This window comes from Thalassophryne amazonica, chromosome 10 (genome assembly GCF_902500255.1).
Source record: "Thalassophryne amazonica chromosome 10, fThaAma1.1, whole genome shotgun sequence".
Classification (NCBI taxonomy): Eukaryota; Metazoa; Chordata; class Actinopteri; order Batrachoidiformes; family Batrachoididae; genus Thalassophryne; species Thalassophryne amazonica.
This window is the reverse complement of record NC_047112.1, coordinates 98,247,197-98,269,942: the sequence shown is the minus strand read 5'-3', so window position 1 is coordinate 98,269,942 and position 22,746 is coordinate 98,247,197. Positions and strand designations below refer to the sequence as shown.

At 40.2% G+C, this 22,746-nt stretch overlaps 1 protein-coding gene across 6 annotated transcripts in view; it reads right to left on the bottom strand.

Moving 5' to 3' along the window:
* LOC117519257 (AP-1 complex subunit sigma-2) overlaps positions 1-22,746 on the bottom strand; it is a 105,359-nt gene that overhangs the window by 28,515 nt on the left and 54,098 nt on the right. For 2 of the 6 annotated variants that reach the window (XM_034180580.1, XM_034180581.1), the window contains one exon: positions 4,693-5,281. The exons of 2 other annotated variants lie outside the window; for them this stretch is intronic. In XM_034180580.1, the coding sequence (XP_034036471.1) occupies positions 5,271-5,281 (11 nt within the window). In that variant the 3' untranslated portion in view covers positions 4,693-5,270. Of the gene's footprint in view, positions 1-4,692; positions 5,282-10,247; positions 10,311-14,339; positions 14,414-22,746 lie in introns of those variants that run through there. 2 more of the 6 variants (XM_034180576.1, XM_034180579.1) reach the window with 2 other exon arrangements.

Here is a 22,746-nt window from a genome sequence, read left to right as displayed (position 1 = left end):
TCTGCCAAGCTCCCGTGACATGTAGGTGAAAGCCCGGCGTGAAGCACCACTCAGGCTCTGTGTGTCAGTGTCAGTGCCATTGTCCTGGAGAGTGCAAGGGCAAGGTGAGACAAGGAGTTCCCCAGATGACCAATTCGAGCTGCAGTGTCATAGCTCTTGGTAAGGAGGTTATCAGCGACCTTACATTGAGGTTGTGGGCAACGGGCCTCTGGCCGGGCAGCATCAGCAGGGTCTACAATCAGGCTACTAACAACACTGTGTCCACTGAAGGCATGTGTTCTAAGCCATACTGCGGTGCATCAGACATTGCCCACAGTGCCCTGCAATCCTGTGGCATATGGGTGAAGGATTTAGGGTCAGACCAGCACCTCTTCAATATATGGCAGCGTCAAGACAGTGCAGCATGTCCTACAGCGTGTAGGACATGTGTGTGGGGCATGTCCCACACACAGTGGTGGTAACAAATTAACGCACATTCGTAGGAAAATGAGAGTGACACATCCCGCACACAGTAGCGGAAAACAAGTGAAGCCACAAACGCTCACTCATAGTAAAACAGAATTACTCACAGAGCTGAGGCCACTTCAATCAAACACCTGCAGCAATTGGGTTACTCACCCCCCACAGCAGTAAGCAGAACAGAGTAAAGAACTCATGGTCTTGCAGCCTCTGCAGGGTGTGTATGCGCACGTTTAATGAGGCTCTGATCAACAAGCAATCTGAAAAGTTCAACCTTCTGCTTCCCATGCGAGAGATGAAATAAGAATTGAATGCTGGGTAACGTGCGCTCATATACTGTCTCTGACGTCACCTAGGTCACATCTACTGGCATGACTTTGTTGGTATAAGACTTGACCTCTGCGCAAGCATCCATGGAATAATGTAGGTGCTAAAGCACTGCCCTCTGGTGGTCAGGAGGAATGAAATAGAACTGTGGGAGTAAAAAAAGGAGTTCCACTAGCAGTAGTCAGGAGGAGACCAATCTAATGTCAGAACAGAGTGCAAGGGCTTTTGAGGGAACTGTAATGATAAATAATTGTGTTACTCTGTTATTTGAGAATGTCTCTATGTTGGTTCTTGTGGTGATCTTACTAAAGATATGTCAATAAGTGACTGCAATGTTAAAATGAAGAAGCAACATTTAGCACCGTGAGTGTAAATTGTATCTCACAGACTGACTTTCACCTCTTGTATGGATGTTGTGGAAGGCTGGGGGGGAAAAAAAAAAACAACAACAACAAAATGTAGTTTAAGGGTTACTGTTGTCGCCTGCTATTGGGGATGTATACAATGTGGAAGTCTAGTCTGAGATTATTAGATAATCCTGTGTTTTTCCAATTGTATAAAAAAGAAGCTTGTTTTATATACAGGTCAATCCAGTATTAAGATCACAAACATGACTTATGTTGAGCAATCTTTTTTTTGTGACCAATTTCAACAGATATTCCATGTTAAAATAATTTAAACAATTTAGAAAATTAACTAAAGTTACTGCTGACACATATTAAAAAGGCAATGGGCAGTACACACACACCTTTTGATTTTCATACTGAAAACTAAAAATCTGAGTAACATAAAAATTCAAATGCATATAACTTGAGGTGAGGACATAGAAAACTGAAATGGAAATACACAAGAGACAACAAAATAAAATGAAAGGTGGCTTCTACTGCATTCACCTTCCACACATCATGGCTGATGTGAATTATGTCACAGAAAAACAGGACCACTGAGGAAAACCAAACAGACACTAAAAGTAACACTAATTTGTGCAAAAATGGAAAGTCAGATAATACACCCCAAAAGTACTAGAACAACAAGACAAACTTATTTATTGTTGCTAATCATTGCAAACATTTGGGTTTGAGATCAAGCGATTAATATGAGAAAACAGTTTGGAATGTCAGCTTTTTCTGCCATGTACACTGAAATGTTTTAAATGTCAAAATGTAGCACCTTTTGTATCACACCAACCAATTTTGTGCGTGATCAACAATAATATAATAAAGGTTCATCTTTGTCTCATCAATCCATAAAACCTTTTCCCAAAACAATTATGGGTGAGCGCTGTACGTTTTTTTTTTTTTTTTTGAATGAAGTTTTCTGATTCTTACTGCCGATCAGTGGTTAATATTTTGTGGTGCGGCTTCTATATTTCTGCTCTGCATCATTTCTAATAAATAGTGGACTGTGATACCTTCACCCTCATGGAGGTTGTTATGTCACTATCTGTTCCAGCCTTCTTCTTCCTCTGTAGACATTCCAAACTGTTGTATCAGTTATGTCCAGCATTTGTGAAATTTCTTGTGATGGTATTCCAGAAACACCTGTCAGTAAAATATTCCAGTACTTATGCTTGCCTAAATACTGGGTGGTGTGATTCAAATGGTGCCATGTTCTATGTTGTATAACAGAGCTACATGTAAACAACAGAAAGTAACATTCTAAAATGCTCCTATTCATCTCTTGTTATCAAACCCAAATGCCTTCAGTGTTCAGCAAAAACAAATGAACTCGCTTTGAGGTTCCAATACCATTTTAGAGGGGAGCATGTTTTGACAAAGTAACCTTTGAGTAAGCTTTGAGAAGTTGTAGATGAATACTGAAATCTATAGTGCACTTAAAGAGGATAAAGATATCAGTACTGTGGTTCTCAAACCTTTCACATTAAGTTGTCTTGGCCCTTTTCCACTCTGCTGATGTTAACACTTTAGACACTGTTCTTCATATTGTTTGCATAAATTCCACCAACCTGGGTTTTCATGGCCTACTAGAGTCAGAGAAGTTTTCTAAAATCTTTTAAATCACAGCCCGACAACTGTTGTACATTTTTGGATGATATCCCTGCAATGGCTTTGTGTCCAGTTTGTGAACCACTGGAGCAGTATACACATCATTATTCTGCAATCTGTGCAACAGGGGCACACTTTCCTCATACAGGGTAATGTGACAAAAGCACCGGACAGGCAAAAGAATTTCTGGAATACCATCTAAAGACAATTTTGTGTTTTGATACAAATTGTACTTTCATCTTATACAGTATTTGTTGTATATACAAATGTGGTCTTGCATGATGTGGAAAACTGATCCAGTAATTTTTCTGTTCTGCTAAGAACTGCACAGTAAACCTAATGTGGTCCATTCCACGAGTGTGAAATTACCTCTGCAGTCCTGGTCACAATTATTGGTAATGCTGTATTTTAAGAACAGAAATGAAGATAGGATCAGAAATAAATGCAAATTAAACAATTCTGAATAATGAGAAAGTTTATTAAAATATCAAAACTTATTGAACAACAATAATGCTTTCATCGAATGAAATTAAAAATATACAGATATAAAATGTATGTGTGACATTTACTGGTATACTTTGATGATTTCACAGTAAGCTCTCACTTTCACATCCTGGTTTCTTTCGACAAGGCAGAGAATGGATCCACAAATGTTTCCAAGTCACTACTGTATATCTTGGATTTAATATACACTACCACATTGCCCGTGGGGATCCACGGGCTCCAGATGGGTAGTGTTTATAAAATAGGTAGCCAACATTTTTCCACGGGTGGTAATAAATTATGCAAAGTTTCTATAATGAGTTGGAATGGCGTGTGAGTCTAGAATGTTTCTAGAACCTTAGACCTCGACAGTTTTTTAGAGGAAGAACTCACCCCTTTTATTTCCTGTTAATTATGTAAATTTTTTATGTTAATTTACTGTATTAACGGCGGTCTGCGTAATTTGCTCGTCTTAAGTGCAAGTCATTGCGTCAGTGCGCACACAGCGGAGCTCATCTGATCCATTATAACAAGATGTTAAAGCTATCATAAACATATTTTACAGCTGCTTATAAAGAAGGAATGAACATGCAACTGTTTTACCAAGCTATTACAATATAAACATTACAAATAATTACCTTTTAGGCTGTTCCAAATACCTTCTCCACCTCAGCACATGAGAGAGATGAAAAAAGGATCCACATGAAATAGTATACAGTGTCCAGTGCACAAAGCAGGTGGGATTGTCATGATGAAGTGCGCGAAACGGCAGAGCCAAAATAGCCTGTCCAAAATAGTCCTGTCCTCGTAGCCGCCAGGTGCTCAGATAATGGGCTTCTAACAGCCTCATCACCACAAACATGCCTCTAAAATCCTCATTTGTCCTCATAGTACCTCGTACACAAACTGCCCCATGCTGTTGCTAAATTTTGAGCTTCTTGAAATTAGCGCCACGCTCAGAGAAGAGCCTCCTTAGCTGGATATTCTGCCCCTAAGAGCCTCTCAGAGCCACTATTGTCCCACATTTGTTGTATAACTGGACTCGTAACAACCCCCCCCCCCCCCCCCCCCCCAAAAAAAAAAAAAAAAAAAAAACATGCTACGTGGCTTATTGTTCATCATTCATTATTCAGTGGGACCAGGGCTTTAATGATTGATGTGAATGAGACCAAGACGTATTTACTGACTTGGACTTATTTGTGTATCCATCTCTGGTCATATTTAATGAAAACTGGCTATGTAACTGATGATTTACTGTAAATTATTCAAAGTATGTCAGTAACTGTCACACAGACATTTTACATCTATTTGTCGTTTCACTAAAGCATTTTTGTTGTTGTTCATCGACTTTGGATTTTTTTTTTTAAATATTTCGAATATACCAGATTGCTTAATTTGTATTTATTTCTGAATCGTTTTTAGATTCTGCACTTGTAATATAACAATGGCAATAATTTTGACCAGGGCTATATTTAAAGGGTTAAACCATATTAATCATCACTCACAGTTAATTTACTCCATAGAGTTGATTTAGCACAATATGGGGCCACATTCACTTGCTGCAGTGTCAATTTAACACTGCAAAAAGTTACCTTGTACCACATTTTATAAATTAGTAAGATGAACTGAAAAGGGGTGAACAGTTGTGTGAAGACATCACAAGATGCAGTAATGTTACTTTAGATTGTTAACAATACTGAGCGGTGTCGACCCACTGAAATGGTACCAACAATAAGCAATGACAGTAATAACATCCTTGCAGTGAAGAATTTGCAATATTAACTTAGTATTACTACAATCATGTATCATGACTTATGTATGGAACTGAAGACAGAGGTGACCACATTGTCAGAGTGCCAAACAAATGTGAATAACAGGTGCGCAGAGGGCAGAATGAATGGTGCCAGACACTGAGGAGCTCAGCATGCAGGAGGGATAGGATCAGCATCAGCGGCAGCGATGGCAGCCAGTCAGTACACAGGCACGTTAAAGTACTCATGACAGGGCTGAGGGAGAGAAATGCACACCACATCAGTCAGGCACTTCATCCACAGGACATGCAGAAGAAAAAGCTGCAGGCAGGAAGCATCACTCAGCGACCAAAACAAAAAACATTTCCCTGTCTTATTGGATTAAAAATCATTTTCCTTTTCAAGACTACACAAAGTAAAAAAAAAAAAAAACAAACAAACAAAAAAAACACTAAGTGATGTCATGTCTCTGTATTTAGTTCCAAAGTATTATTACATTATTTCATGGATGTCTTCTCATTCTGGGTAAATGCAGCTGAAGTTAACATCCATCTTATCTAATAGATCTCAAACAGCTTTCCTCAACAGCACACGTTTCATCCTAAACTATGTGTGTGAAGTCAGTTATGTGTTGTCCATTTCCAGCTAGAGTGTGTCAAACACAAAGTCCAAGTGTAACACTGTGTACCAAAGGCTTTGATAGACTACTGTAAGTTGTGTGCTTCTTCAAACAATCAAGACTTTTGCAGATGATTCCAGAAACTGCTGTAATTCATTTTACAAGCTTGCAATTGGCCAATTAATACTTTATAGAAGAAGCTGTGCTGGTGTCGCAGACTGAACGCCCCCCTCCCCCAAGAATCGGTCCGCTCTGCCTTCACTGTGCATGCGTCATTTTGGAGCGTTGGTAGTATTTCACCGATTATCACCTCGTTTCTGCTTAAAACTGCACTCCAGTCATCATCTATCTCAGCGACAGATATCTGAAGCTTTTGTACAACAATCATTTCCACATAAATTCAGCATTATTTCATCATAAAAGACGGAGGAAGCGACCAGAGCGCAGCAAAAGCACGAGCTGTTGGTGCTGCGTTCACTGTGCCACCACAGTTTTCAGGGTGGGGGGGTGTTCAGTCTGCGACACCGGTTTAAGGGAGGTATCACAAGGCTTAAGCCAAACACAATCTTGAATTCACTGTTTAACAAGGTAGCTCTAATGAACACCCAGCACCCACATCATCCAGCATTCAGAGAGTACACCTCACTGTGACCTCAAGGCTGCTGACCAAGAAGGAAGCCACTGATTTAAAATGTACATAACTAACAGCTCAATAAACGTTGGCAGTTCATCACCAGGACATAAGCCTGAAACGTTCTCTGCTCAGATAAGATTAAAAAAAAACAAAAACAAAAAACAGTTCAGTCACAGATCAGCACTTGGTATGGACAGGACAGTGTGGGGCACCTCCATGTTCTGGGAGAGTTTTGGTGAGAAAGGGACTGGTGCACTCCAGGTAATATATGGAGCATCACCTGGAAATGCATAAGCAACACTTCAAGACATCAGGCAGAAAGATGTAGCTCGGTTGCAACTGGGTCTCCCAAATGGACATTAGTCCCACACAACTGTAAGGTTTTCGCACAATGGCTTGCAGACAAAATGTAAGTGGTGTAGTGGCTTTGCTGAACCCCTGACCTGAAAATGTGTGCATGCAAAGAAAAGTTTAAATAAAATCTCCCTCCATCATTAGTTTGAGTAAAAAACTCTAGTAAGAATGGAATTAAACATTCTAATTGATTTAACATGTTTTATTTGGAATCATGAAATGGGTGGAGTTGAGGAACAGAGTTTGAAGGGTTTTAGGCAAGGTAAGAAGAAAAAAAAAAAAAACAAAAAAAAAAACATAAAACCCATCTCTTTCATTGTGAGTGAGAGTGGTTGAACAGACTGAAACTAAACCATGAAAAACATTTGCACAGTAATTTGAACTGTTAAATGTATCTGCAGAGTCATAGTGCAGAACTTAAACCAAAACTTCAGTGTGCACACTGTCAGGGGGAAGAAAAAAGAAAAATGACATACAAAGGAAGACAAAGACAGACATGAATGATGTTTTCAGTGTAAACATGTAGTGTGAGTTGTACAGAGACAGCTTCTACTGATGAGACCAGGACTGAGTCAATATCTACACTGTCCTAATGAGCAGAAGCTACTATACACAAGACTAAAGGTGTCCTGACACTTGTACGACTTTGATCCGCGCACTTGCACGCACTTCGTTGTGACAATCCCATCACTGTGTTCCCAGTTGGATGCCATGCTTTGTTTCGCTGGACACTGCGCTTTAGTGCGCTGCACGCTGCTTATATAAAATAATTATTTTGTGGCGGATTAATCATTTTCTGTCAGAATTGGCTGTTGAAAACACCTCTATTCACATCCGGAACCACAGAGGACCATTTCAGCTGGACCTTTTTTTTTTCTGTCTCACTCTCATCCGTTGCATGAGATGGAGAACATATTTGGAACAGTCTAAAACAGGGGTGCCCAAGTTTGGTCCTCGAGATATACCTTCCTGACACCGTTAGTTGTCTCGCTGTTCCAACACACCTGAATCCAATGAAAGGATCATTAAAAGCCTGCTAGTGAGTCTTTCATTGGATTCAGGTGTGTTGGAATAGGGAGACAACTAAAGCCTCGGTCCCACCAAGTGAAGAAGGAGTGAAGAAGGAGCCACGCACCCTGTTTTTTGTTTAGTGAGCTATCGTGACAGTATAGTGGCTCAGAGTGGCTCTTTGAGGCATTATCTTCAATTAACGAGGCTCCTCTCTGAGCGTGGCGCCAATTTCAAGATGTTCAAAATTTAGCAACAACAGCGTGGCGCAGTTCGTGTTCGAGTTACTGCGACGGCTTAGAGGCATTTGTGTGGTGCTTACGAGTCTGCAAAAAGTCCATTATCCGTGCGCCTGGCACCTTTGCAGGACCTGAGAGGCTATTTTTGGAGCGGCTCCTCTTCTTGCGCACACAACTGCACCTGCTCTGTGTGCTGGACTATATTTTGTAGTGGATTAATCATTTTCTGCCAAACCTTGGATGTTGAAATCACTTCTGGCATCACAGAGAACTGTTTCATCTGGATGCTTTTTTTCCCCTCTCTTTCCTGATCCATGTGGGATGTATTTTGAACAGCTTAAGGTAATTATTTTTAATGTTGTTTTTTAATAGCTTGATAAAACAGTTCCTAGCTGTAAAAGTATGTCTGTATGTTGATGTCTGTTGTATGTAAAAGTATGTTGATTTAATATCTTGTTAATGGATCACATGAGCTCCGCTGTGTGTGCGCACTGAGGCAGGACCTGAGAGGCTATTTTTGGAGCGGTTGTCCTTTGCGCACCAAATTCCACCTGCTCTGTGCGCTGGACTCTATATAAAATAAATATTTTATAGCGGATTAATCATTTTCTGTCAAACCTTGGATGCCGAAAATACCTGTAATCACTTCTGGAATTAATGGATCAAATGAGCTCCGCTGTGTGTGTGCGCACTGAGGCAGGCTTCAAACGAGGCTTCATCACGCTTCAAACGAGCATTTAGGCAGAATGCCAGCTCACAAAAGAGTGATATTTCAGTCAATATTGGACGAACACAAAGTTAAAATTTGGGTGACTGAGTGAAAGTGGATGTGTGTTTAAAGCCATGGAAGATAATAACTCCAGTGGAGCAGCTAAGAGCAGGAGCTGTGCGGCAACACAGGTGGAGAGCGCGCAAAAGACCGATTTTGAAGACATAACACAAAGTTAAAAGTTGTATCATGGTGACTTGTAAGCTGTGGAAGAAATAAAGAAATATATATATATATATATAAAATGATCCACAGGTGTATATAATAAAACGGCCACCTCATTCTGTATGCAGAACGGCACCGCGCGCAAAAGACTGCTTTTGCAGAAATAAACGGACGAACACAAAGCCAAAAGTGGATTCACGTTGTAAAAATGATTGTGTTTAAAGCCAGGGAAAAAATAAAGCCAGCAAGCCACGGATGGAAAGGAAGCCACTAGCAAGAGCAGAGAGGTGGCTGTCCATGAAAGGACAACAGCAGTGCGTGCACAAAAGAGCGATTTTGCAGAAATAAACGGACAAACAAAGTTTTGTGTGTTTAAAGCCGCAAAAAAAAAAAAAAAGAAAAAAAGAAAAAAGCCAGAGAGCCGCGGAGCCAGCGAGGAGCACAGAGGCGGCTCTCCAGGAACCCGTGGTTCGGGTCTAGCTGGTCTGGTCCATTACAGGTGGACAACAGCCTGGCGCACAGCGCACAACTGCGGAACTGTGATGGAGTGTCTATTTTTGGACTGCGTTTAAATTAAAAAAAAAAGAAGGGACATCTTTAAATGCTGCTGTGAATCTGTGAATTGAAAACCCACTTTAAAGGGACCAGGTGTGGGAGGGCTGGAAGTTTGGATCAAACTCATGCCTAAACATGCGCCAACATGGCGTTATCATGGCGCTATCATGGAACTACGTGGCTTAGTGTGGCTGATGCGAGCCATTCGAGGCTGTAGTGACAGGTCAGTCGTGGCTCACTAGAGGCTGCTACGCGGCACATGCGGGGTACAGAGAGGCACATAGTGGCACCTTCATAGTGGATACGTGATAGATGAAAACGTGGGTCATTCTTCAAATAATCACCCCACACCCATGCGTGGCTCCTTCTTCAGCCTTCATTCTTTGGTGGGACCAAGGCTTAAGAGTGTCAGGAAGGTAGATCTCGAGGACCGAACTTAAGCACCCCATTCTAAAAGGTAAGTATTTGTAATAGCTTGGTAAAACAGTTGCATGTTCTTTCCTTCTTATGACTAGCTGTAAAATAATGTTTATGATAGATTTAACATCTTGTTATAATCATTCAGATGAGCTGTGCTGTGATGCAGTGTGCTGATGAAATCACTCGCACTCACACACACAGTGTTTTTGAATTGTTTGCGCAATGTTCACGTGCTGTTCACATAGTTAATGTGTGATGGAGATTTTGAACATTTCAAAATTCTCTTTGCGCACTTGAACGGAACCACGCACAGTTTACAATGAGTTTACTCTCCTGCACGGCAGAGAGTGTGCAAGTACGTGGATCAAGGTCATGCAAGTATCAGGGCACCTTAACAAAACTACATCTGACAACAGGGCTCTAGTAGTACAGAGAATGTAAATCCACAGAATATTCACCTCAGCAGGCCTAATTCTTGAAAAGACCAGATGACTCGGAGGCCATATTTGGGACCATCACACCTGTGAGGCAAACAATGTGTAAGGACAACGCTGGTCATGTGAAAACCTCTCAGGAATTTACAGGATGTGCTCAGAAAGCAAGGAGTTAAGCTGGGCACCACCACAATAATGTTGCCCTCTTTATGGGGACATCTCTGCTCAATTTAGCTCTGATGTCTCACCAAATCTTCAGAGGAATCATTATTCCTTGCCTGGATGATGTGCTGGCTGGCACCAATGCAGAGACCAGCTCCTCAGAAACGGTTCATTAAACACTTATTAAAATAGCTACACCCAAATCCCCTGTGGTGTGTGTTCCATGTAATTAATACACTATGCACCTTTAATGTCCAAAAGCCCGCTGCACTAATTCCAAAATGTACACCCCCTAAAACGCTACATCATTCACATCAGCCACATTTTTTATTTCTTTTTTTTTTTGGTCAAAGTACTCTGTGTTTGGCCACAGTGCTGTGCAAAGTGCTGGCTTTCTAAATGCTGCTTTCACATTGGCAAAAAAAAACAAACTCTCATCTTAGCAGAATTCCTGCCCTATGCAGACTAGCTAATTCAAAGACAGAGTTTTAGCATTTTGCACGGCATTATAAATAAAACAGGAACGCCCTGGCACTGATAACATCTTAAAAATGTACTTTTTTCTGAGGTTATAGATTAATTCCTCTCTGTACTATCACACATATTATTTATGTTTACCCTATTACAACTAAACGACTCTCTGCACTTAAATAATCCATCTCTCCTATTTCTGAATGAATGAATTTATTTGGCACACAGACTCAACAATAAAGGAAACCTCATAAATGGGACAATTTAACAGTGAACCTGTGTGACCGAAAGGGTGTGGGCAGAAGCAAAAGCTTAGAACCTCCTCATTAACAATAAAACAACAACCAGTTTCCTTTTCTCTGTGGTAAGCTGCAAAAGTTGAAAAATTTTACTTTAGCTGCAGTAACAAGGACAAAGTGGCTGTTGTTTTATCTTAAATCACAAGACAGACAATGTGACAGTTATTGAAAAATTATGGTGCCCCGCATTGTCACTTAGATTCTGTCGCTGCAGATGACAAGAATTCTAAGCATAAGTGGTTTAGCAGCTAAGTTCTAATCAGGACCTACTCTGCTCAACCTGAGATCTGACAGAATCAGATGAGCACAGAGGGGCACTGCTGCATTAAAATCTGATTAAATACATGACTCTACAACCCCAATTCCAATGAAGTTGGGACATTGTGTAAAATGTGCCTATGAGTACTATCTTCATAGAGTGTACATTCCATACCCAGCTCCCACTTCGTGTAGTGAACAAATATAACTGCAGCCATTTGTATGAACTTGGGCAAATTGTTCCAAAAAAATGAGATGCAATAGACCATCGACTAGCAAATACCTGCATGAAAGTGCAGTTTTTCTGTTGTTTAGATATGACCCCAATTCCAATGAAGTTGGGATGTTCTGTAAAATGTAAATAAAAACAGAATGCAATGATTTGCAAATCCTCTTCAACCTATATTCAATTGAATACACCACAAAGACAAGATATTTAATGTTCAAACTGATAAACTTTATTGTTTTTGTGCAAATATTTACTTATTTTGAAATAGATGCCTGTAACACATTTCAAAAAAGCTAAGACACGGGCAACAAAAGACTGGGAAAGTTGATGAATGCTCAAAGAACACCTGTTTGGAAACACGCATGATTAGTTATAAAAGGAGCATCCCCAACAGGCTCAGCCGTTCACAAGCAAAGATGAGGCGAGGATCACCACTTTGTGAACAACTGCATGAAAAAAGTAGTCCAATAGTTTAAGAACAATGTTTCTCAACATTCAATTGCAAGGAATTTAGGGATTCCATCATCTACAGTCCATAATATAGTCAGAAGATTCAGAGAATCTGGAGAACTTTCTACATATAAGTGGCAAGGCCAAAAACCAACATTGAATGCCCATGACCTTCGATCCCTCAGGCGGCACTGCATTAAAAACCAACATCATTGTGTAAATGATCTTATTGCGTGGGCTCAGGAACACTTCAGAAAACCACTGTCAGTTAACACAGTTCATCGCTACATCTACAAGTGCAAGTTAAAACTCTACCATGCAAAGTGAAAGTCATACTTCAACAACATCCAGAAATGCCACCACCTTCTCTGGACCCGAGCTCATTTTAAATGGACAGACGCAGAGCGTAAACGTGTGCTGTGGTCTGATGAGTCCACATTTCAAATTGTTTTTGGAAATCTTGGACATTGTGTCCACCGGACAAAAGAGGAAAAAGACCATCCAGATTGTTACCAGCGCAAAGTTCAAAAGCCAGCATCTGTGATAGTATGGAGGGTGTGTTATTGCCCATGGCATGGGTAACTTACAAATCTGTGATGGCACCAACGATTCTGAAAGGTACATCCAGGTTTTGGAGCAACACATGCTGCCATCCAAGCAACGTCTTTTTCAGTGACGTCCCTGCTTATTTCAGCAAGACAATGCCAAGCCACATTCTGCACGTGTTACAACAGCATGGCCTCGTAGTAAAAGACTACGGGTACTAGAATGGCCTGCCTGCAGTCCAGACCAGTCGCCCATTGAAAATGTGTGGCGCATTATGAAGCGCAAAATACGAAGACGGAGACCCCGGACTGCTGAACAACTGAAGTTGTACGTCAAGCAGGAATGGGAAAGAATTCAACCTTCAAAGCTTCAACAATTAGTGTCCTCAGTTCCCAAATGCTTGCTGAGTGTTGTTAGAAGGAAAGGTGATGTAACACAGTGGTAAACATACCACTGTCCCAGCTTTTTTTGAAACGTGTTGCAGGCATCCTTTTCAAAATGAGCAAATATTTGCACAAAAACAAAGTTTATCAGTTTGAACATTAAATATCTTGTCTTTATGGTGTATTCAATTGTGAAGGGACTTTTTTTATTTGGTGATAAGTAAACAATGCGAAAAATAAGTAAAAATGAATAGCCTTTAGCCATCCTCGGATTATTCTTTGAGGCTGGATGATGCAGAGGCCAAGGCCAGACAGTCATTACATAGCGAAGTCAAGGCATCAATAAATAAATAAAATAAAATTAAAAAATTCAGCCTCAAGGCCTCTAACACTACAGACAGGTCCATGGTATCTTACATAAGCAAAACAAAGATTTTTTTTAAATTGATCTCATACATCAAGTTCTCGAGAGGCAAGTGGATTTGTCCACATTACATTTTTTTTTTTAATGTGGTGCGTTGTAAATGTAAAAATGTAATGTAAAAATAGTGCACAGACAGGCTTTCAAAGATGCATTATTTTAACACATCATTCAACCAAATTCCACTCAGTGCTGTTAGTAAAACAGGTTGGTTTCACAAAAGCAGCAAAGCTCTGACACTAGGAAATTGCTCCTATGAAATCCAACCGTTCCCTCCGCCAAGGAGCTAATGTTTTCACCAGTGTTTATGTTTGCTCTCTGTGAGCAGAATAACTTAAAAAGTGACTAATGATTTCAATGAAAGTTGGTGAGAGGAATGATGATGTTCAAGGAAAAAAGCAATTCAATATCAGAAATGATCTGGAATATATTCTGGAAGTGACAAACAGAAGAATGCTTGGCACACAGCAACATTTAATTCAAAATATTGTGAGTGCAGGTTGATGAAATTTGATCATCAAATGGATAATGTCCTAGAAAATGAGGGATTCTATATTGAATTTGATGAGGAAGACATTTTCCCAGAACACATGTGGCCTTGGCAGAGGTATGCGCTCTGAGTGCCTTCTCAGTTGCTCACATGCAGTCATTACCAAAAATATTTATGCTGTAATAACGTAAGAAAAAAATTTAATTTACTAATTACCAGAAAAGAAAAAGTGTTAACTTGTGCCAAAACAGACATGGTTTCTATTTGTGTTCATGTCTGTTCTGACTTGTTGTGTCGTGTTTTTCCCCACTCAGAATCATGACTGACAGCCACATTATCATGAAGGCAGAAGATCACAGCACACAGTGGAAACCCATGCTGACCGACTGCATCAGTCTGGTATTTACCAATAGCCTGGATGACTTTACACTCTTTATAAGTTCTCCTCATTGGGTAAACTTCCCCAGTCTTCACTCTGGCTCTATGAATACAGAAGTGAATCAATCAGAAACCTCTCTCCCTCACAGGGAGGATATGGCATAGTCACCCTGATGTTCCTAACTTTTTTTTTCTGGAGGGGAAAGATTAAGCAAATCATATAAAATAAAATTATATATGTAGTATGCTAAATTACTAAAATATTTATAATATAGAACAGTCTCTATGAGCATTTCCATAACTGACAAATATGTTTTTAAAACAGAAACTGAAGTCTACATTGATCTTTTTAATGTCCAACACAAATCATCCCAAAATAAAGATATTCATAGCTCCAAAAATAAATGAAATAAATCCTCTGGGGAAAAAAAAAAAAAAAAAAAATCGCAAAGCTACAGTTACTAACAGTAAAGTAAGTCCCTTCTGCTTCTCCCTTGGTTTCACTCGGGGTTACCACATGCAGATCCGAGGTGGATCTGCATGTTGATTTGGCATCAGTTATACGCTGGACGCCCTTCCTGAAGCAACTCCACATTACATGGAGAATGGGCAGGTGTGACCTTGAACCGGTGTGACCGACCGAATGGTCCCCCCTAAAAATCGATCCGCCTTTTGCATTTGCGCATGTCATTAGCCGCGGTTCACGGATTAAAACCTCATTTCTGCTTCAAACTGCACTCCAGTCATCATCTATCTCAGCGACAGATATCTGAAGCTTTTGTACAACAATCATTTCCATATAAATTCAGCATTATTTCATCATAAAAGGCGGTAGAAGCGATCAGAGCGCAGAGGGTAAACGAGCTGCTAGCTAATGCATTCACTGCGAGTCGAGCATTTCAAAGTGTCACGGAATTTCGCAGAGTTTCTGCTTAAAACAGCCTCATTTCTGCTTAAAACTGACTTTAGAATGATTTAAGAGGTTTTACTTTTATTATGGTTAATAATCCCATTAATCCATTTGATCGCTTTGGGTGAAGAGACAGTCTCAGATGTGCTGCTGTGGTCCGAAGTGATGCATACACAGATGCAAAAGGTGGACCGATTTCTAGGGGTGGACCATTCGGTCTGCAACACCGGGACTAGAAACAAGTACACTTAACTGCTTGGCCACCACTCCCTTAACTGTTACTAACAATACATAAATTAAATCTTACGTAAACTTTGTTTGTAATTTCAAAAGAAATCTCTTTTATTCTTCAATAAAAATCTTTTAGACTGGTCCAAATTTGTTTCCTACTCAAATTCCCCAAATGACTATTCCAGAAATGAACAGGTTTAGGAATAGAGGAAAATTCATTCTGGCATAACTATTACCACTATTATCCTTTTTTCTTTTTTTGAAAATGGTGAAAAGCAAGTCTTCCACAGCTGTTCTGTGCTGTTCCCATGGACATTTTCAGTCCTTTCTGTCCAAAATTGCAGCAATGTGACTGCAGAGCCATCAAGCAGCTGTTGTCCAAATAAACAAACAAAAACAACAACAAGAAAAAAAGGCACCAAAGTTTCATCTCTTTACGTCTATACTCTTTGACCAGCACTTACTGCTCACTTAAATCATCTTCTTGTTTTATGGCATTTGGTATCCACCTTAATGGTGCTTTACTGCCACCATCTGCTCGTGTGTCAATCAGACAGTACCGCATTCAGATCAGTACACATGAGCAACTACATGATGCCATCCTGGAATATTAGTCACAGGACCAGCCAAACAAGTAAATACAGTAACTTCAGTTGCATAGCTCTGCTGTAAAATACGCAATTCTAGATCTTAATAGGACTGCACGAAGACCACAGAATGACAGTATTTGAATTATACACCTCTTAACTGCATATATGGGGTGTGTCCAACTTCACTTTGCCATTTACATAGAGCATAATCTGAAAGCAAAGTAAGGCGAAGGGCACAAAGAGGATATATCTACAACCCCTGGCAAAAATTATGGAATCACCGGCCTCGGAGGATGTTCATTCAGTTGTTTAATTTTGTAGAAAAAAAGCGCATCACAGACATGACACAAAACTAAAGTAATTTCAAATGGCAACTTTCTGGCTTTAAGAAACACTATAAGAAATCAAGAAAAAAAGATTGTGGCAGTCAGTAACGGTTACTTTTTTAGACCAAGCAGAGGAAAAAAATATGGACTCACTCAATTCTGAGGAATAAATTATGGAAGCACCCTGTAAATTTTCATCCCCAAAACTAGCACCTGCATCAAATCACATCTGCTTGTTAGTCTGCATCTAAAAAGGAGTGATCACACCTTGGAGAGCTGTTGCACCAAGTGGACTGACATGAATCATGGCTCCAACACGAGAGATGTCAATTGAAACAAAGGAGAGGATTATCAAACTCTTAAAAGAGGGTAAATCATCATGCAATGTTGCAAAAGATGTTGGTTGTTCACAGTCAGCTGTGTCTAAACTCTGGACCAAATACAAACAACATCGGAAGGTTGTTAAAGGCAAACATACTGGTAGACCAAGGAAGACATCAAAGCGTCAAGACAGAAAACTTAAAGCAATATGTCTCAAAAATCGAAAAATGCACAACAAAAAAAATGAGGAACGAATGGGAGGAAACTGCAGTCAACGTCTGTGACCGAACTGTAAGAAACCGCCTGAAGGAAACGGGATTTACATACAGAAAAGCTAAACGAAAGCCATCATTAACACCTAAACAGAAAAAAACAAGGTTACAATGGGCTAAAGAAAAGCAATCGTGGACTGTGGATGACTGGATGAAAGTCATATTCAGTGATGACTCTCGAATCTGCATTGGGCAAGGTGATGATGCTGGAACCTTTGTTTGGTGCCGTTCCAATGAGATTTATAAAGATGACTGCCTGAAGAGAACATGTAAATTTCCACAGTCATTGATGATATGGGGCTGCATGTCAGGTAAAGGCACTGGGGAGATGGCTGTCATTACATCATCAATAAATGCACAAGTTTACGTTGATATTTTGGACACTTTTCTGATGTTTGAGGATGATGAAATCATTTTTCAAGAAGATAATGCATCTTGCCATAGAGCAAAAACTGTGAAAACATTCCTTGCAAAAAGACATATAGGGTCAATTTCATGACATAGGGTCAATGTCAACGAGCAGATGTGATTTGATGCAGGTGTTAGTTTTGGGGATGAAAATTTACAGGGTGATTCCATAATTTATTCCTCAGAATTGAGTGAGTCCATATTTTTTTCCTCTGCTTGGTCTAAAAAAGTAACCGTTACTGACTGCCACAATCTTTTTTTCTTGATTTATTATAGTGTTTCTTAAAGCCAGAAAGTTGCCATTTAAAATGACTTTAGTTTTGTGTCATGTCTGTGATCTGCTTTTTTTCTACAAAATTAAACAACAGAATGAACATCCTCCGAGGCCGGCGATTCCATAATTTTTGCCAGGGTTGTAGTAATTAATCGGGTGTAACTTTGCCTTTTAGAGCCAAGTGGGCTGGCAGAGAATGGAGTAGGTACGCTACTAGCTCCCTCTAAATCTTTTCACTTTCCAAGTCAAACTCTGTTTTTATCCTCACAATCTTGACTCTGAGTCTTTACTGACAACTGGATCACTGGCACTCCAGAAAACATTAGTAAATTGAGAAACCACACCCTGGGCTTTTAACCAGAATGTTTCCCCAACTGGTTTGTTCCCAATAGAAACAGTATTTTAACGTTTCCGGTTTTGGGTTCCACCCCAAAATTGACATTCTCTAACTGGTTAGAACAAAAAATATAATTTCAGAACCGGTTACCAGCATTCCATATCAGGTGTGGGACATGATGCCAGACCTGTATGTGGTGCTGCAACGATCCCATGAAAAACAGAAGGCGGCAATACAGCGTTCTGCAGCTGGCAGAAGAAGCGGGACACTGAGTAAAATAAAGCCTTTTAAACAAAAGAGCATCGCCGCTGATCATCTGAAATAGGTATTTAAAGTGAAGCAGTGTGCTCATGTATTTTTAAAAGACATGGTGCTGTGTTGCTCTCTGCCTCACAGGCCAAAATAATGGACCAAGCGCTAACCAGCAGCTAATGCGCCAGTCCTCACATGATCATTCATACAGTTCTGACTGTTTCAAATATTAAAACCATTGACACACTGAGTAAATATAAAGAAAAAACTGACCTATTATGTCATTTCAGTGAGATTCATCATCACAGCCTGACAAGATGTTCTTGTTTCAGAAGACGACGTCTGGGAAATACTTTAATTCCTTGACATGGAAATTACTGAAGAAATGCAGCATTTTTAAAGAATTTCCTCATTACTGCACTCCATTTATTCACACCAGCATGCAGGAATCTGTTGTCTCAAAATACATTCTATAAAACTCCAAATTCCAAAAAGCATAATAATGGCAATAAACATGGTGTTTTTAAAATAGTAACTTGATGTCTGTCTTCTCCTGGTGCATTTCTCAGTGTGAAACAGGATGCGGCACTTTGTTCCACCAACAACAACCAAAATAAGTGAACAACAGGAATACATCATTGCTCATCACTGCTCATTATATGCCGCCACACACTGTTCATCCTTGTCTGTTCGTGGACGCTCTCCCTGGCTGATTTATATCTATAGATGTATTCTTGGACTTCTGCCTTCATATTTGTGTAGAAACCTCAGTGCTTTCTCAGGACGTCATACTGATGCAGGTCTCAAGAGTCAGAACTGAATTGGGCAAAAAGGCTTTTAAAATTGCTGCCCCATCTACATGGAATATTTTGCAGAAGGACTTCAAATTGACATCTTGTAACTTTGGGAGAATTTGAAACAATCATAAAGGACAGAGAATTAACAACAATTGGATTGTGTTATATATATATATATATATATATATATATATAGTAATGGATTTGTAAAACTGTTGCATTTTCATTCCTTCTGAGTTAGATTATGTATCTGTAAAATTATGTTTGTTACTGATGTAACTGTTAAGGATTTTATATATATATATATATATATATATATGTTATCACTGTTAAACATTTGTAGCTTTGTCTTCTTTCTCATGAGAACGGTGTTGTGCTGTTTTGCACTTCACCCTGAGAACGTACGTGTTATTCAACCTTGTTTTAGCTTTGTCTTCTTTCTCATGAGAACGGAGATGTGCTGTTTTGCACCTGTCTTAATGCAATCCTGAGAATTCAATTTGTTTTAGCACTCTGGGGTCAATCTGAACTGGGAATGAAGGACTGGATGTACTTATTGTTATAACATAACTTTGTTTTCGTAGCCGCTAACGACTGGGAGTAAAAGAACTGAAGGTTGAATTTTGACTGATTGTGATGCTTAGTGTTCCAGGCAGATGCAAAACAGCTGATAACTGCAACAGACGAACGAGATGTGCTGACCTGAAGTGTTCTTCCTTACAGCTGCACTTGACGTATGCGTTTATGTTATGGGAAGAAACTTGTCTTGCGTCATTACCCCCACCCTTAGGACAAGTTTCTTGTTTATGTGATGAGGGCGTCTCTTAATAAAAAGAGCGGAAAAGCAGGCCAGACTTTAGTGTAGCCTTGGTGTACAGCCTGGCCGCACTCCGCGCGTAATATTTGACTTTCTGTCTCACTGGTGTTTCTTGACTCTGTTTGTCTTGTTAAAGGTTTAAAAATGTTTGGAGGAGAAAATACCCAACATTGACTGGGGGCTCGTCCGGGATCTCAACAATACCGGAGGTGTCCAGCGGAGGTCGTCAAGTCCAGACGTAAATCCTTGGCCAAGGTCCGATCGATTGATCGTGTCTGCAATTGTCGACCACCGTTGGCATCGTCTGGTTGACGAGATTTTCCCGAAGAAGACAGACAGGAAGTCGAGTCAGTGAGTAGAATTTCTTTGTAAATAGTACTGAGTGAGTGGTGATCAGATCACATAAACAGTTAAATTCCGCAAGCGATGATACAGAATCGTCTGTTAATGCAAAGCAGTTAAACTCTGTAAGGAGGGTGCGGACTCCTCTGTTTATATACGCGTACCGGTAGGGGATAAAAGTGATCACATAAAACAGTTAAACTCCGTAAGCGATGATACAGAATCGTCTGTTAATGCAAAGCAGTTAAACTCTGTAAGGAGGGCGGACTCCTCTACGGTTGCGAGGGACGCAAGTAGTTAAATTCCGGAAGGAGGATACGGACTCCTCTGTTTTAATACGTAAAGGAAATCCCGGGTAGAAATACGTGCACTGTAAAAAGTAGTTAAATTTGGCAGGGACGGCGGAGTCCCCTAATGCAGGACATTAGTTAAATTTCACAGGAGGGTGAGCTCCCCTGGCATAAGAATACGCGTACGATTATTAGGAGTGTTTCTATGTGTAAATAGTGTTTTGCGCAAGTGTAAATAACTGTGTGAAAACTGTGTGTGTGTAATACTTTGGACAACGTTAGTGACAACCGTGCGTGTGGAAGCAGCAGGCAAGTGATTCCGCTTCCTACGGGGAGGTGAAAGGAATCAACCACACGACGGCAAATTAATTGTCACGTCCAAAGAAAGTGTGAAAACTTCAGATTTAGAACACCCTAGGTGTGCCCCCGTCTGAAGTCCAAATTATAACAAGGGATAATAAAAATGGGGGGTAAGACGTCTATAAATAAGGAAAATTTATCAACTGACGACTGGAAATTTATGGAAGCAAAAAATCCAAAAACAACAAAAAATTGGAGACCTGGATTAATAAACATGACTTTGACGGACGACTGAACCTGATCAGTATACAGAAGCTGAAGAAGGAGTTAGAACAGCAACATAAAGGTGATGAGAAAAAGATGCAGAAAGTAGGGGCAGATTTAGTGGCATTTTGGGAGGAAGAAGCAGAGAACAGACAGAAGGGAGCAGAGAAGCGACGATTAGAGAAAGCAAGAAAAAAGAAAGCTGTAGGTAAGGCAGAAGAAGATGTGATAATTCAGCACAGAGAACCAGAACAGCCTCAACAACCACCGCCGGCTGGACCGTCGGTGGCAAAGAGACCTTTATCTCCTCTACCAGAGGATGACGATGTATTGCCACCACAGTATGATTTGGCAGTAAAACCTAAGGTAAAAAGAGAAAAACCAGAAAAACCACAAACACGCAGTCAAGCAAAAGTGCCTACAGCCCCTCCCATGGTGGAACATAGTGATCAGGGAGGTGCCTATCCTATGATAGAAGTACCAAATCCTCGTGCAGAAACAGCAGGACAGCTACCAACCATGCTCGTTTATCGGACATGGAATGCTGATGATATCAAAGCAGCAGTCGACATGATACCATCGCCACATGTCGACATTGAGGGATTTATGCAGGATATAGAAAACATTAGAACATCTTACCACCTTAATGGACCTGAAGTCCAACAGGTGTGGATGAAAGCATGTGGCCCTAAATGGAGTCAGGTACGTGGAGACTGGAATCCTGCAGATCAACAAGGCGTACCACTGACACATGATGATCTAGTCTTGAAAACAAGAGTGGAAGCTACGATTACACGTGCAAAAGGAGTGTTAGGACCAAAGATAAATTATACTGAAATTACCAGGACAACTCAGAAAGAAGGAGAACCATGGATAGAGTTTAGATGCAGATTTGAGAGTGTATTTAGAGTCCATAGTGGCATATTGCCAGGAACACCAGTGTATGAAAACAAATTGAAAAATATTTCACCTGTGAAGCTGATAATGACCGATTTGATTCATGATGGCAACTCAACAGCTGTCATAACAGTAACAGGTGCCACTGAAGATGTTTTAAAATTGAGATTCACAGGTATGCCATTACATGTGTCACTTTGTAAACCATATTTGACAGAATGGCAAGAATTGGGACTGACAGTCATAACAGCTTTGTCAGCCACTGATTGGAGCAGAGTTGGACCACGAACGGAGTTCAGTCCATCAACTAAATTGTATAAAGTGCCAGTTAATGTCTCATTGGTGCTGACAGCTGGAACACAGATTGATGTGTCCACTTCACAATCCTGAGTGTTTCAGTTGAGTCCTGAAGAGGACGATCTTCTCTCTTCTGTACCATCAGGATTGTGGACAACAGGTCCTTCAGACGTAGGACTGATAAAAAAATGCACAACCTGTAGTTATAAGACCAAAAACAGAATACAGACCATGTGTAAGACAGTATCCATTGAAACCTGATGCAATTGAAGGAATCAGGCCAGTAATAGAGAATTTATTAACAGCAGGAGTAATAGTGCCATGTCCAGATTCACCATGTAACACACCCATATTTCCTGTAAAAAAAAGGCTCCGCCCTCAGTGGGATGGAGAATGATTCAAGATCTGCAGGCAGTAAATGCTGCTGTAGTAAAAAGAGCTCCATGTGTACCAGATCCGCACACACTGTTAAGCTCATTGAGATTAAATTCTAGTTGTTTTTCTGTAATAG